Source organism: Hippopotamus amphibius, chromosome 3 (assembly GCF_030028045.1).
Source record: "Hippopotamus amphibius kiboko isolate mHipAmp2 chromosome 3, mHipAmp2.hap2, whole genome shotgun sequence".
In the NCBI taxonomy this organism is placed as follows: Eukaryota; Metazoa; Chordata; class Mammalia; order Artiodactyla; family Hippopotamidae; genus Hippopotamus; species Hippopotamus amphibius.
In genome coordinates, this window is record NC_080188.1 from 143,724,696 (window position 1) to 143,740,824 (window position 16,129).

The 16,129-nt window shown below is 33.9% G+C and overlaps 1 protein-coding gene across 1 annotated transcript in view; it reads left to right on the plus strand.

Moving 5' to 3' along the window:
• The window catches only part of DNAH14 (dynein axonemal heavy chain 14), a 537,201-nt gene that overhangs the window by 119,024 nt on the left and 402,048 nt on the right, over nucleotides 1-16,129 (plus strand). The window contains exons 12-14 of the mRNA XM_057727198.1: nucleotides 10,575-10,845; nucleotides 11,331-11,376; nucleotides 11,469-11,566. Coding sequence (XP_057583181.1) covers nucleotides 10,575-10,845; nucleotides 11,331-11,376; nucleotides 11,469-11,566 — 415 coding nt within the window. The remainder of the gene's footprint in view (nucleotides 1-10,574; nucleotides 10,846-11,330; nucleotides 11,377-11,468; nucleotides 11,567-16,129) is intronic.

A 16,129-nucleotide genomic window follows, 5' to 3' on the forward strand; every position in this document is an offset into this window, starting at 1 on the left:
TGGTTGACAAAGGTTGGGGGAGAGAAGGATAAATAGATGAAGCACAAAAGATTTTTGGAGCAGTGAAATACATATAAGACTATAATGGTGTATACACATCATCACACATTTGTCCAAACCTATGGAATATATAATACCAAGAGTGAACCCTAATGTAAACTATGGACTTTGGATGACAATGATATATCATTGTAGGTTCCTTAATTGTATCAAATGTATCACTCTGGTGGGGCATGTTGACAATGGGGAGGTTATGATTGTGTGGGGTCAGGAGGTACGTGGGAAATATCTATACATTCTACTCAACTATGCTGTGAATTTAAAACTGCTTTAACAAAATTAAGCCTTTTAGAAAAATCAATCATTTGTTTTCTTTATAGACTCTACCTTTGGTATCATATTTAGATGTAGAGAACAAACATATGGACACCAAGTGGAGAAAGTGAGGAGGGTGGGGGGGAATGAATTGGGAGATTAGGATACCAAATTGTACTCTAAATATATGCAGTTTATTGTATGTTAACTATCAATAAAAATTCTTAAAATAAAAAATAATAATTAATTCTATAGTGCCTTAAAATTTTCACACATGATTTCATATAATCCCATAATAACCCTTTTTTAAAGTCCCCTACCACTATATTGCACCTCCACTCTTCCCTCTGCCACTGGTAACCACTAGTTTGTTCTCTACATCTGTGAGTATGCTTCTTTTTTGTTTCATTCACTAATTTGTTAAGATTCTACATGTAAGTGATATACAGTATTTGTCTTTCTCTGTCTGACATTTCACTTAGCATAATACCTTTCAAGTCCACCCATGTTGCTACAAATGGCAAAATTTCATTCGTTTTATGGCTGAGTAGTATTCCATTGTGTGTGTGTGTGTGAGTGAGTGTATGTGTATACACATACATGTATATATGAAGGTGAGTCAAAAATTATCCACACTTTGGTTATATTAAAACTTCTGTTGGCTACACTGTCTTAGTGCTTTCCATCAAGGCTACTGTCTCCCAGTCACTGCTGTGCCAGTGTGAATGTGTTACATCAGCTCATTTGTAACTGTGGTGCAAGCAAAAGTGGATGCCCCTCTTGTGATTTGTATGAAAGAAGAGCAGTGTGCAGTGATTCATTTTTTGTGGTCTGAGAGTGTGCATGTCCACACACTTCTGCCCACACTGTCAACACTTTGCAGAAACTTCATTTTGAGGTCCTAAAGCATCTTCTCTGTAGTCCTGTTCTTGCTCCATCAGACTTTCACCTGTATGGTCCCCTGAAAACTGCCCTACGAGGATGAAGATTCACTTCTGATGAAGAAGTGAAGACAGTGGTGCATTTGTGGTTGCAGCTCAGCCTAAAACATTTTTTAATGAGAGAATATGAAAGGTTGTTGGCAGATGGACAAAGTGTATTGAAAAGCAAGGAGATTATGTCAAAAAATGATGTATTTGTCTTTTATAAAAGTTAATTAAAATAAATTCTGCAGCCAGAGTGTGGATAATTTTTTACTCAGTCTCATACATATCTCAATCTTTATTCATTCATTTGTTGGTGGACATTTAGGTTCCTTCCATACCTTGGCAATTGTAAAAAATGCTGCTGTGAACATTGGGGTGCATGTATCATTTCAAATTAGTGTTTTTGTTTTTGCAGATATATACTCAGGGTCATATGGTTTTTCTATTTTTAGTTTTTCAAGAAACCTCCATACTGTTTTCCACAGTGGCTGCACCAATTTACATTCCCACCAACAGCGTATGAGGGTTCCCTTTTCTCCACATCGTCACCAACATTTGTTATTTGTGTTCTTTTTGATGACAGCCATTCTGATAGGTGTGAGGTGATATTGTGGTTTTTTTTTTTTAAGCTTTTTATTGGAATATAATTGCTTTACACTCTTGTACCAGCTTTTGAGGTACAACAAAGTGAATCAGCTGTATTCATACATATATCCCCATATCCCCTCCCTCCTGTGGCGCCCTCCCACCCTCCCTGTCCTGGCCCTCTAAGGCATCACCTATCATCTAGTTGATCTCCCTTTGTTATACAGCAACTTTCCACTAGCTATCTATTTTACATTTGGTAGCATATATATGTCTATGCTACTCTCTCACTTCATCCCAGCTTCCCCTTCGCCCCCCTCCCCTCCAACCCCATGTCCTCAAGTCCATTCTCTGCATCTGCATCTTTATTTCTTGCCCTGTCACTGGGTTCATAAGTACTTTTTTTTTTTTAGATTCTGTATATATGAGTTAGCATATGGTATTTGTTTTTCTCTTTCTGGCTTACTCCACTCTGTATGACAGACTCTAGGTCTGTCCACCTCATTACATATAGCTCCATTTCATTCCTTTTTATGGCTGAGTAATATTCCATTGTATATATATACCACATCTTCTTTATCCATTCATCTGTTGATGGGCATTTAGGTTGCTTCCATGCCCTGGCTATTGTAAACAGTGCTGCAATAAACATTATGGTACATGTTTCTTTTGGGATTATGGTTTTCTCTGGGTATTTGCCCATTAGTGGGGTTACTGGATCATATGGTAGTTCTACTTTTAATTTTTTAAGGAACCTCCAAACTGTTTTCCATAGTGGCTGTACCAACTTACATTCCCACCAACAGTGCAGGAGAGTTCCCTTTTCTCCACACCCTCTCCAAAATTTATTGTTTCTAGATTTTGTGATGATGGCCTTTCTGACTGGTGGAGGTAATACCTCATTGTGGCTTTGACTTTCATTTCTCTAATAATTAGTGATGCTGAGCATCTTTTCATGTGTTTGTTGGCCATCTGTATGTCTTCTTTGGAGAAATATCTATTTAGGTCTCCTGCCCATTTGTGGATTGGGTTATTTGCTTTTTTGGTATTAAGCTTCATGAGCTGCTTGTATATTTTGGAGATTAATCCTTTGTCCGTTGCTTCATTGGCAAGTATTTTCTCCCATTCTGAGGGTTGTCTTCTTGTCTTCTTTATGGTTTCTTTTGCTGTGCAAAAGCTTTTAAGTTTCATGAGGTCCCATTTGTTTATTCTTGCTTTTATTTCCATGATTCTAGGAGGTGGGTCAAAAAGGATCTTGCTTTGATGTATGTTCTAGAGTGTTCTGCCTATGTTTTCCTCTAGGAGTTTTATAGCGTCTGGCCTTACATTTGGTCTTTAATCCATTTTGAGTTTACTTTTGTGTATTGTGTTAGGAAGTATTCTAATTTCATTCCTTTACATGTTGCTGTCCAATTTTCCCAGCACAACTTATTGAAGAGGCTGTCTTTTTTCCATTGTATATTCTTGCTTCCTTTGTCAACGATAAGGTGCCCATATGTGTGTGGGTTTACCTCCAGGTTCTCTATTCTGTTCCATTGATCTTCCTTTCTAATTTTGTGCCAGTACCATACTGTCTTGATCCCTGTGTCCTTGTAGTATAGTTTGAAATCAGGAAGCCTAATGATATTGTGGTTTTTATTTGTATTTCCTTGATGATTAGTGATGTTGAGCATCTTTTCATGTGCCCATTGACAATGTGCATTTCCTCTTTGCAAAGATGTCTATTCAGTTCTGCCCATTTTTAAAGCGGGTTGTTTGTTTTTTGGATGTTGAGTTATATGAGCTGTTCATATATGTTGGATATTAATTCCTTATCAGTCATTTCATTTGCAAATATCTTCTCCCATTTAGTAGGTTGTCTTTTCATTTTGTCAATGGTTTCCTTTGCTGTGCAAACATTTTTAAATTTAATTAGGTCCCATTTGTTTATTTCTGCTTTTATTTCCCTTGCTTTAGGAGGAGGATCCAAAAAAATATTGCTATGGTTTATGTCAGAGAGGGTACTGCCTATGTTTTCCTCTAGGAATTTTATAGTATCCAGTCTTAGATTTAGGTCTTTAATCGATTTTGAGTTTATTATTTTTATATATGAGGTTAGAGAATGTTCTAATTTTGTTCTTTTACAAGTAGATGTCCAGTTTTCCCAGCACCACTTATTGAAGAGATTGTCTTTATTGTATATTCTTGCCTCCTTTTTCATAGATTAATAACCCATAGGTGTGTATTTTTATTTCTGGACTCTCTATTCATTTCTGTTGATCTATGTGTCTGCTTTTGTGCCAATACCATTACTATTTTGATTATTGTAGCTTTGCAGTATAGTCTGAAATCAGGAAGTGTGATTCCTCCAACTCTGTTCTTCTTTCTCAAGATTGTTTTGGCTTTTCAGGCTATTTTCTGTTTCCCTGCAGATTTTGAAATTCTGCTCTAGTTCAGTGAAAAATGCCATTGATATTTTGATAGGAATTGCATTGAATCTGTACATTATCTTGGGTAGTATGTTCATTTTAGCAATATTAATTCTTCTAATGCAAGAACACAGTATGTCTTTCCATCTGTTTGTGTTGTGTTCAGTTTCTTTCATCAGTGTTTTATAGTTTTCCTAGTACAGGTCTTTTACTCCCTTAGGTAGATTTATTCCACTGTATTTTATTCTTTTAGATGGGATGGTAAGTGGGAATGTTTCCTTAATTTCTCTTTCTGATACTTCATTGTTAGTGTGTGGAAGTGCAACAGATTGCTATATATTAATTTTGTATCCTGCAACTATATCAAATTCATTAATGAGCTCTAGTAGTTTTCTGGTGGCATCTTTAGGATTTTCTATGTATAGTATCATCTCATATGCAAAAGTGACACTTTTACTTCTTCCATTCCAATTCGGATTCCTTTTATTTCTTTTTCTTCTCTAATTGCTGTGGCTAGGATTCTAAAACTATTTTGAATAAAACTGGTGAGAGTGGACATCCTTGTCTTGTTTCTGATCTTAGAGGAAATGCTTTCAGCTTTTTACCATTGAGTATGAAGGTTAGCTATGGGTTTGTCATATATAGTCTTTATTATGTTGAGGTATGTTTCCCCTGTGCCCACTTTCTGGAGAGCTTTTAGCATAAATGGATATTAGGAAGTTTTGTGAAAAAGATTTTTCTGCATCTAATTAGATGATCATATGTATTTCAATCTTCATTTTGTTAATATGATGTATCATATTGATTGATTTGGGGATACTAAAAAAATCTATGCATCCGTGGGATAAATTCCACTTGATCATCAGGTATGACCCTTTCAATATATTGTTGGATTCAGTTTGCTAGTAATTTGTTGAGGATTTTTCATCTATTGTTCTTCAGTGAGATTGGCCTGTAATTTTCTTTTTTGTGATATTTTTGTCTAGTTTTGGTATCAGGGTGATGCTGGGCAAAAAGAATAAGTTTGGAAGTGTTTGCTTCTCTGCAATCTTTTCAAATTGTTTGAGAAGGATGAGTGTTAACTCTTCTCTAAATGTTTGGTAGAATTCACCTGTGAAGCCATCTGAAGCTGAACTTTTTTTTGTTGAGAGTTTTTAAATTACTGATTCAATTTCATTATTGATAATTTATCTGTTCATATTTTCTATTTCTTCCTGGTTCAGTCTTGGGAGATTGTACCTTTCTAAGAATTTGTCTATTCCTTCTAGATTGTCCATTTTATTAGTGTATTATTGTTCATAGTAGTCACTTATGATCCTGTGCATTTCTGTGGTGTCAGTTGTAACTTTTTTCATTTCTGATTTTATTGATTTGGTTGTATTGCTATAAGCTTCCCTTTTAGAACTGCTTTTACTGCATCCCATAGGTTTGGGATTGTCGTACTTTCATTTTCATTTGTCTCCAGGTATTTTTTGATTTCCTCTTTGATTTCTTCAATGAACCATTAGTTGCTTAGTAGTGTTTTGTTTAGCCTCCACGTGTTTGTAGTTTTTTGCCATTTTTTTCTTGCAGTTGATTTCTAGTCTCATGCTATTATGGTCAGAAAAGATGCTTGATATGATTTCAGCTGTCTTAAATTTACTGAGGATAGCATGTAATCTATGCTAGAGAATGTTCCATGTGCACTTGTAGAGAATGTATATTCTGCTGCTGGCAGATGGAATGCTCCACATATATCAATTAAGTCCATCTGATCTAATGTGTCATTTAAGGCCAGTGTTTCCTTATTCATTTTGTCTGGATGATTTCTCCATTGATGTAAGTGAGGTGTTAAATTCCCCCACTGTTATTGTGTTATTGTCAATTTCTCCCTTATGTTTATTATTACTTACTCTATTTATGTGTTCCTATGTTGGTTGCACATATATTTACAATTGTTATATCTTCTTGGATTGATCCCTTGATCATCATGTAGTATCCTTCTTTGTCTCTTATTACAGTCTTTATTTTAAAGTCTGTTTTGTCTGATATAAATATTGCTACTCTAGCTTTCTTTTGATTTCCATTTGCATGAAACACTTTTTTCCATCTCTTCAATTTCAGTCTGTATATCTCTAGATCTGAGGTGAGTCTCTTTAAGGCAGCATATATATGCATCTTGTTTCTTTAACCATTCAGCCAGTCTGTGTCTCTTGATTGGGGCAGTTAGTCCATTTGTATTTAAAATAATCAATATGTATGTTCTTATTGCCATTTTGTTAATTTTTTTTTCTTCTTATTTTCTCTTCTTTTGTGATTTGATGGCTATTTTTAGTGTTATATTTGGATTCCTTTTTCTTTTTTCCTGTGTATATCTTATTATAGATTTTTGGTCTGTAGTTACTATGAGATTTTTGTATAGCAGTCTATATTTAAACGTGATGTAAGTTGCTTAGCTCTTAATTTCTAATGTCTCTTTAAAATCCTGCATTTGTAGTCTCCCCCTGATAATAGTGTTTTGATATCATATTTTACATTTAATTGTTTTGTGTATCCTTACATGCTTATTGTGAATATAGATGATTTTATTACTTTTGTTTTTAATCTTCCTAATAGCTTTGTGTGTGAATGATTTTCTACCTGTACTGTATGTTTGCCTTTACTGATGAGCTTTTTTATTTCATAATTTTCTTGTTTCTAATTGTGGCCTTTTCTTTGTTCACCTAGAGCATTTACTTTAACCTTGTTTGTAAAGCTGGTTTGATTGTTCTGAACTCTTTTAACTTTTATTGTCTGTAACACTTTTGACCTCTCCATTAGATCTGAAGGAGAGCCTTGCTAGGTTGTGTATGCTTGGTTGTAGGTTTTTCCCTTTCATCATTTTGAATATTTTGCCACTCCCTCCTGGCCTGCAGAGTTTCTGCTAAAAAATCAGCTGATAGCCTTATGGGAGTTCTCTTAAATGTTATTTGTCACTTTTTCCTTTCTGCTTTTAACATTCTCTCTTTATGTTTAATTTTTGTCATTTTTATTACAATGTGTCTTGGTGTGTTACTCTTTGGGTTCATCCACTGTGGAACTCTGTGCTTCCTAGGCTTGAGTGAATGCTCCCTTTCTCAGGTTAGGGAATTTTTCAGCTATCATGTTTTCAAATATGTCCTCAACTCCTTTCTCTCTCTCTCTTACTTCCGGGACTTCTGTAATGCAAATATTAGTGCTCTGGATGGTGTCCCAGAGGTCTCTTAAACTGTCTTCATTTCTTTTCATTCTTTTTTCTGTTCAGAGGCAATGATTTCCACTACTCTGTCTTTAAGCTTACTGATCTGTTCCTCTGTATCATTTAGTCTACTATTAATTCCTTATAGTGTATTTTTCATTTCAGTTGTATTTTTCAACTCTGGTTGTTGTTTATATTTTCTAACTCTGTTAAAAACTTCTCATAACTTCTTGCTCTGTGCATCCCTTCTTCTCCCAAGTTCTTTTTTCATCTTTACCACCATTACTCTGAACTCTTTCTTGGGTAGGTTGCCTATATCTACTTCACCTACTTTGTCTTCTGGTGTTTTCTCTTGTTCCTTCACCTAGAACATGTTCCTATGCCCCCTCATTTAGTGTAGGAGATCAGATATGGAGAGTTGAGTTGATCATCCTCTTGGTTCATGCACACTATTTTCATCAGTTTATTCAAGTTCTATTGTATTTTATTTTATTTTATTTTATTTTATTTTATATTTCTCCCCTTTCCCCATCTTTAATGAATCCTCCTCCTCCTTTGAGAACTCACTGAAATATCATTTGTTTATTTTTCTTCAATCCACCTTCTATAAGTTTACATTGACTTTTTTTTTAAATATGTTATGGGGTTTTGTTATATACATGTTAAAATTTGCATAAATGTCATTGTGCTGCCTTTCTGTTTTTACATATTTTTACTTGACATTATGTTGTTAAGATTCATCTCATATAGAGGTAGATCTAGATCTGGATCACATAATGATGTATCACTAAATCGCTCTTCAGTGAAGGACTTGTTGTTACTGTTAAGTCCCTTTATTTCTTAATAACTGAAACTAAAGATTGAGTTCCAGCAGGTGATTCAGATGACCACTGAGAAACACTTACTAGATGCCACAAGCACAACAGATTATTTATGGGATATAAGGAATCAATAGATTAATTGAGAACCCATGCCTAGATGGAACCTAAGAGCAATTATATTCTTTGTAAATAAAATATTTATACTTAAAATTACTCCTGGAATTTTTCAGTAGGGATAGCTATACTAGTATAATTATATTAAAGTGAAGGGCTAGGACCTATAGTGATAGATTTGAAGTATATTCCTGATTTTTAATTCTTTTCCTATTTTGTAAATAGGTTCATTTATATCATTTTTTTAAAATTTGATTCCACACATGAGTGATATCATATGATATTTGTCTTCCTCTGTCTGACTTACTTCACATAGTATGATAATCTCTAGGTCCATCCATGTTGCTGCTAATGGCATTATTTCATTCTTTTTTTAATGGCTGAGTAATATTCCATTGTATTTATGTACCCCATCATCTTTATCCATGCCTCTGTCAATGGATATTAGGTTGCTTCCCTGTCTTAGCTATTGTAAATAGTGCTGCAGTGAACATTGGGGTGCATGTATCCTTTCAGATTATGGTTTTCTCCAAATATATGCCCAGGAGTGGAATTGCTGGATTATATGGTAGCTGTATTTTTAGTTTTTTAAGGAACATCCATACTGTTCCCCATAGTGGCTATACCAATTTACATTTACATTTACATTTACATTCCCACCAATGGTGTATGAGGGTTCACTTTTCTCCACATGTCTCTAGCATTGTTTGTAGACTTTTCAGTGATGGCCATTTTAACTGGTGTGAGGTGATACCTCATTGTAGTTTTGATTTGCATTTCTCTGATAAGTGGTGGTGTTGAGCACCCTTTCATGTGCTTTTTGGCTATTTGTATGTCTTTGGAGAAATTTCTATATAGATCTGCCCGTTTTTTAATTGGGTTGCTTGTTTTTTGATATTAAGCTTTATGAGCTGTTTGTATGTTTTGGAAATTAATCCCTTGTCAGTTGTTTTGTTTGCAAATATTTTCTCCCATTCTAAGGGTTGTCTTTTCATTTTGTTTATGGTTTCCTTTGCTGTGAAAAAGCTTTTAAGTTTAATGAGGTCCCATTTGTTTAATTTTGTTTTTATTTTCATTACTCTAGGAGGAGGATTGAGAAAGAACTTGCTGCAATTTATGTCAAAGAGTATTCTGCCTATGTTTTCCTCTAAGAGTTTTATAATGTCTGCCCTTACATTTAGGTCTTTGATCCATTTTGAGTTTATTTTTGTGTATGGAGTTAGAGAATGTTCTAGTTTCATTTTTTTACATGTAGCTGTCCAGTTTTCCCAGCTCCACTTATTGAAGAGGCTGTCTTTTCTCCATTGTATATTCTTGCCTCCTTTGTCATGGATTAGGTGACCATAGGTGCATGGGTGTATTTCTGGGTTTTCTATCCTGTTCCATTGATCCATATTTCTGTTTTTGTGCCAGTACTATACTGTTTTCATTACTGTAGCTTTGTAGTATAGTCTGAAGACAGGAAGTGTGGTTCCTCCTGTTCTGTTCTTCTTTCTCAAGATTGCTTTGGCTATTTGGCATCTTTTGTGTTTCCATACAAATTTTAAATTTTTTTGTTCTAGTTCTGTGAAAAATACCATTGGTAATTTGGTAGGGATCACATTGAATCTGCAGATTGTCTTGGGTGTTATAGTGATAAAATTGATAAAATTGATTATTCTAATCCAAGAATATGGTGTATCTGTTTGTGTCATCTTTGATTTCTTTCAGCAGCATCTTATAGTTTTCTGAGTACAGATCTTTTGCCTTCTTACGTAGGTTTATTCCTAGGTATTTTATTATTTTTGATGCAGTGGTAATGGGATTGTTTCCTTAATCTGATTTGTAATTCTTAAACCTGAGTACACAGTAGTTCAGCAGTAGTTCACCTGTTCAACTTTTAAATGATTCAGATTACTGGACCTTGCCCCTACCTTTTTAACTTGAAATAACTGGGGATATGGCCTAAGAATTTGTACTTTTAGTAAGCTCTTAAATGATTAATATGTAGCCACTTTGGCATCAACTTACACAGTCTTTTGGGGAAAACTACTGCATTATAATGTATTATTTATTTTACATTGTTTATTTAAAAATGAAAATCAGTTATGTTGCAATAGAATGTTATTTATACTGAAGTTATTTTTCACTTAAAATTAGTTCTATATTGTTGTAAATAAGTTCTTTTATTTACATATTGTCACTGGCACTCTAACATCTGTTAAATTAGATTTTGAATAGTATTAAAGTGGATAAGGATTTGGAAAAAATATGTGCACCAATATTTGAAGTAAATCTACAGTTGAGAATTCCTGCTGAGAGTGATTCTTCAGAAAATTCTAAAGAGAACTTACATGATTCAGACAAGTGTTCTGAAAAACCTGTAATGTGTGAAGATGAAATATCAGAAAATGAGACCAGTGTCATTAAATACTCAAGTGAAGAACTGCTCCCCATGAAGAAGTCAAAAAAGCTTAGTTTCAACACTGAAATTCTTTCAGGTAAGATGAATGACACTATTAAAAGTGAAGGGAAATATCCTTACACATGGAAAATAACATGTGAGGGAAAATTTTAGTAATTTATGTATTACCAGTTAATAGACTAGTTTTCATAAATGTTAAAGTACGAACGTGAGCATAAACTTATAGATCATTTGTGGTACATATAAGTAATAACACCATTATACAGTTTTATTTTCAATAAACATATCATTTCTCATTGGGGGTCCTGAAGACCCCCTTCATCAGGGTGAACAACAACACTTTGTAAGCTTGTTAAAAATGCAGACTCTTGGACATCTTCTTAGACCTCCTTAATTAGAATCTGGGAGTGGGTTGTACTGCTGAAATATGGTCTTCAAAATAACCTTTCCAGTTTATTCTTAGGGTGTTTAGAAAGCACTGTCATATATTATCTTGTCATTTAGCTCATATAAATATCAATCACTTTTTTTATTCTCTTTCTTTAAATGGAATCTTAACAGAGGTAGACATCGAAACTGAGTTTGAGAAAAAATACATGTATGATGAGTAAGTAGTAGACATTTTTGAAATTATAAGTAATTATATTTTATATGTTACTGCATTCTTTTTATATATGCTTTTATTGTTTTCTCTCTTAGATTTTCAGGATTCCCTACAAATCTCTTTTTAAGTCCCAACAGACTGGAGTTTTCAATACAAATTCAAAATATGTTGGCTGACATTGAAAAATGCATAAGTAGGTATCTTAAAATTTAGTTAGATACATTGTTTCCTTTCACAAATTTTTCTTAAATTTAGACATCCCAGGAATGTGGCAGACATTACAATATATTAGGAAATCATTAATTTACCCTCTTTGGAATCAGTCAATGTGAATTTGGAATTATTTGAGGATGTGTGGGTTATACATATAGCCATTAAGTGCATAAATGTTGGGAATTAGGAAAATAGCCCAAGATTTGGATTTTTTCAGTAATGTACTACTGAATTTTATGAGACTTAAATAAGCAATATTTTTGTCAAAACATAGCAAAAGACATTATTTTCACCTTAAATATATTTTTATTAATAGTTTTCAGTGTATAAGTCTTTCACCTCTTTTGTTAAATTTATTCCTAGGTATTTTTTTGACATCATTTTAGTTGGGATTTTTTTCTTTTTTCACTTTCCCTTTTTGATATTTCATTATTAGGGTAAGGAAATGCAACATATTTCTATGTATTAATCTTGTACACTGCTATCTTGCTAAATTCATTTATTAGTTCTAATAGTTTCATATGGAGACTTTTAAAGTTTTGTCTATAGAGTATCATGTCATTTGCAAATAGTGACAGTTTACCTCTTCCCTTCCAATTCAGATACTTGTTTTCTTTTTCTTGTCTGATTGCTGTGGCTAAGATTTCCAATACTATGTTGAATCAAAGCAGTGAGAATGGGTATTCTTATCTTATTCCTGAATTTAGCTGGAAAGCTTTCAGATTTTCACATTGATAATGATTTTGCCTGTGGGTTTGTCATAAATGGGCTTTATTATGTTGAGATATGTTCCCTCTATACCCACTTTGGTGAGAGTTTTTATTATGAATGGATATTGAATCTTGTCAAATGCTTTTCCTGAATCTATTGAAATGATCGTGTGTTTCTTGTCTTTCATTTTGTTAATGTGGTGTGTAGCATTGATTGCTTCGTGTATGTTGAGCCATCCTTGTGACCCTGTGATGAATCCAACTTGGTCATGGTGTATGATTCTTTTTATGTATCATTGGAGGATTTTGTTGAGGATTTATGCTAATATTTTGTTGAGGATTTTTGCATCTATGTTCAAGAAGGATACTGGCTTATAATTTCCTTTTCTTGTGGTGTCTTTTTTTGATTTTGATGTCAGGGTGATGGAGACCTCCAGAATAAATTTGTGAATGTTCCCTTCTCTTAAGTTTTTTTGGGATAGTTTGAGAATGATAGGTATAAGTTCTTTGTATGTTTGGTAGAATTCCCCAGTGAAGTCATTCAGTCTCAGACTTTTGTTTGCAGGTAGTTTTTCTAATTACAGATTTGTTTTTCACTTCTAGTGATCAATCTGTTCAAATTATCTGTTTCTTCTAGACTCAGTCTTGGCATGCTGTATGTTTCTAAAAACTTGTCCATTTCTTCTACGTTGTCCAATTCGTTTGCATATAACTTTTGATAGTATTCTCATGATTTCTTGTATTTCTGTGATATTGGTTGTCATTTCTCATCTTTAATTTTTTATTTTGTTTATTTGTGCCCTTTCTTCTTCTTGGTGAGCCTGGCTAGATGTTTGTTGATTTTGTTTATCTATTAAAAAAAAACAAAAAAAAAAACAAAAAAAAAATCAAACAAAAAAGAAACCTCTAGGTTTTATTGATCTTTTCTAATTTTTTTTAAATTTTTATTTCCTCTCTGATCTTAATTATTTCCTTCCTTCTGCTGACTTTGGTTTTTGTTTGTTGTTCTTTTTCTAAATCTTTTAGGTGGTGGGTAGGTAGGTTGTTTATTTGAGGGGTTTTTTTGTTGTTGTTGTTTTTTGTTGTTGTCATTGTTGCAAGATCTGTATGGCTATGAACTCCCCTCTTTGAGCTGCTTTTTTTTTTTTTTTTTTTTTTTTTGGCGTCCCATAGATTTTGTAAAGTCGTGTTTTCATTTTTGCATATCTGGCAGTATTTTCTGATTCTTCTTTGATTTCATTGTTGACCCGTTGGTTTTTTAGTAGCATGTTGTTTAGTGTTCACATGTTCTTTCTTCTCCTGTTTTTCTTTCTGTGGTTGATTTCTAGCTTCATACTGCTGTGGTTAGAAAAGATGATGAAATATTTTCTATCCTCTTAAATTTTTTGAGGATTGTTTTGTGATCCAGTTTGTTGTCTATCCTGGAGAACATTCCATGCACACTTGAAAAGAATGTGTATTATGTTTTTTGAATGTCATGTTCTATAGGTATCAATTAAGTTCAGCCAGTCAGTTGTGTCATTTAGGGACCTCTATTGCCTTATTGATTTTCTATCTACGTTGTCTATCCATTGATGTCACTGGGGTGTTAAAGTCTCCTACCATTATTGTATTATTGTTAATTTCTCCATTTATGTCTGTCAGCATTTGCTTTATATATTTAGGTGCTCCTACATTGGTTGTGTATATTTTAACAAATGTAACATCCTCTTCTTGTATTGATCACTTTACCATTACATAATGCCCTTCTTTGTCTTTCTTTATGGCCTTTTTAAAAAAGTATATTTTTCATGATGTGTGTATCACTATCCCCACTTTCCTTTCACTTCCATTTGCATGAAATCTCTTTTTCCATCCTCTCACTTTTAGTCTGTGTGTGTCTCTTGCCCTGAAGTGGCTCTCTTATAGGCAGCATATTTTAGGTTCTTGTTTTATTATCCAGTCTGCCACTCTGTGTCTTTTGATTAAAGCATTTAGTCCATTGACATTCAAAATAATTATTGATAAGTATGCATTTATTGCCATTTTAAACCTTGTTTTCCATTTGATCTTGTATTTCTACTTTGTTCCTTTCTTCTTTTGGTTTTTCCTTTTGTGGTCTGATGGTTTTCTTTTGTAGTATGCTTGAGTTTCTTTCTTTTTAGATTTTGTGAATCTATTGTTTATTTTTGATTTGTGGTTAGTATGGAGTTAATGTATGTTGACCCATAACTATATCTACTTGCTTTAAACTCATAGTCATTGAATTTCAAACACATTCTAAAAGATCTACATTTTATACTTTCCTCCCCACATTTTGTGATTTTGATGTCCTAGTCTACATCTTCATGCTTATTCTTTTACTGTTTATTGTAGTTAAAGTTGCTTTTACAATTTTTTGATTGTTTTTTTAATCTGGACACTGGCTTCTTTAAGTGATCTTCAATCCTTACTATATATTTACCTTTCCTGTTGTGATTTTCCATTTCCTATGTATTCTTACATCTTTTCTATTTAGAAAAGACTGTTTACTATTTCTTTTATAATAGGCTTAGTATTGCTGAATTCTTTTAGTTTTTGCTTATCTGAGCAAGTTTTTATCCTGCCTTCTATTCTAAATGATAATCTTGCTGGGTAGAGTATCCTAAGTTTTATGTTTTCCTCATTTGGGACTTTTAATATATCATGCCATTCCCTTTTGGCTACCTGTAAAGTTTCTGCAGAGAAATCAGCTGATAGCCTTATGGGGATTAACTTTTGTATGAATCTTTATCACTTGCTGCCTTTAGAATCCTCCCTTTATCTTTAACTTTGGCCATTTTAATTATGATGTCTCTTGGTGTGTGTCTGTTTGGGTTTATCTTTTTTGGTACCCTCTCTGCTTCCTGTACCTGGATATATGTTTTCTTCTTTAGAGTTAAGAAGTTTTCAGTCATAATTTCTTCAAAAACATTTTTGGTCCCCTCTGTCCCTCTTCTACTTCTGGAACCCCTATTATGCATAGGTTGGCACGTTTTATATTATCCCACAGATCTTGTATGTTGCTTTCATTTTTTTCATTTGTCTTTCTTTTTGCTCTTCTGATTTGCTCTTCTGATTTGCTTTTCATTATTCTATATCTTCCAGATCACTTATTCATTCTTCTGTGTCAATTAGTTGGCTATTCATTGCTTCTAGACTGCTCTGTATTTCAGCAAGTGAATTATCTATTTTCGTTTGGTTCTTCTTTATAGTTCCTAGTTCCTTGTTACAGCTATCTCCATTTCTATTGATAATTGTTCTTAATTTAGTTAGCATTTTTATTACCACCTTTTTGAACTCAGGGTCTGGTAGACTGGGTAGCTTTTTTTCATTATTTTTTCTTTCAGGGCATTTTTCTTGCCCTTTTAATTAGAAGTAGTTTTTCTGCCTTATCATTTTCATTAACTTTCTCTGCCTCCATGAATTTAGGAGAAACAGTTATCTACTGTGGTCTTGAATAGGTGTTTTTATGGTGAGAACATCCCATGTAGACTATGTGTGTGCAGTGTCTTTGGGCAAGGGCTGGTTTCGATAGGGTCACCAGGCACATCTTTCCTCAGGGTGAAATGGCCATTAGCCCCTTGATGGGGGTTTGGATGGTATTTGAGGATCTAAAGCCTGTGCAGGATATGAGGCAGGACTTCCTCTTTGCTTGGTGGCTCTTACCACCCTTTCATGGGTGGAGTCTGCTCCCCAGTTGTTGGAGTAGAAGCCCTGAGAGCTGGCCTTGATCAGGTTCTATTGCCCTTGAGTGTGTGTCCTTCCCCAAAGTAGGTGATTGCTGAAGCAAGTGCAGCCCTTGCACTCACAGAGTAAATATGTGCTATTTGTGT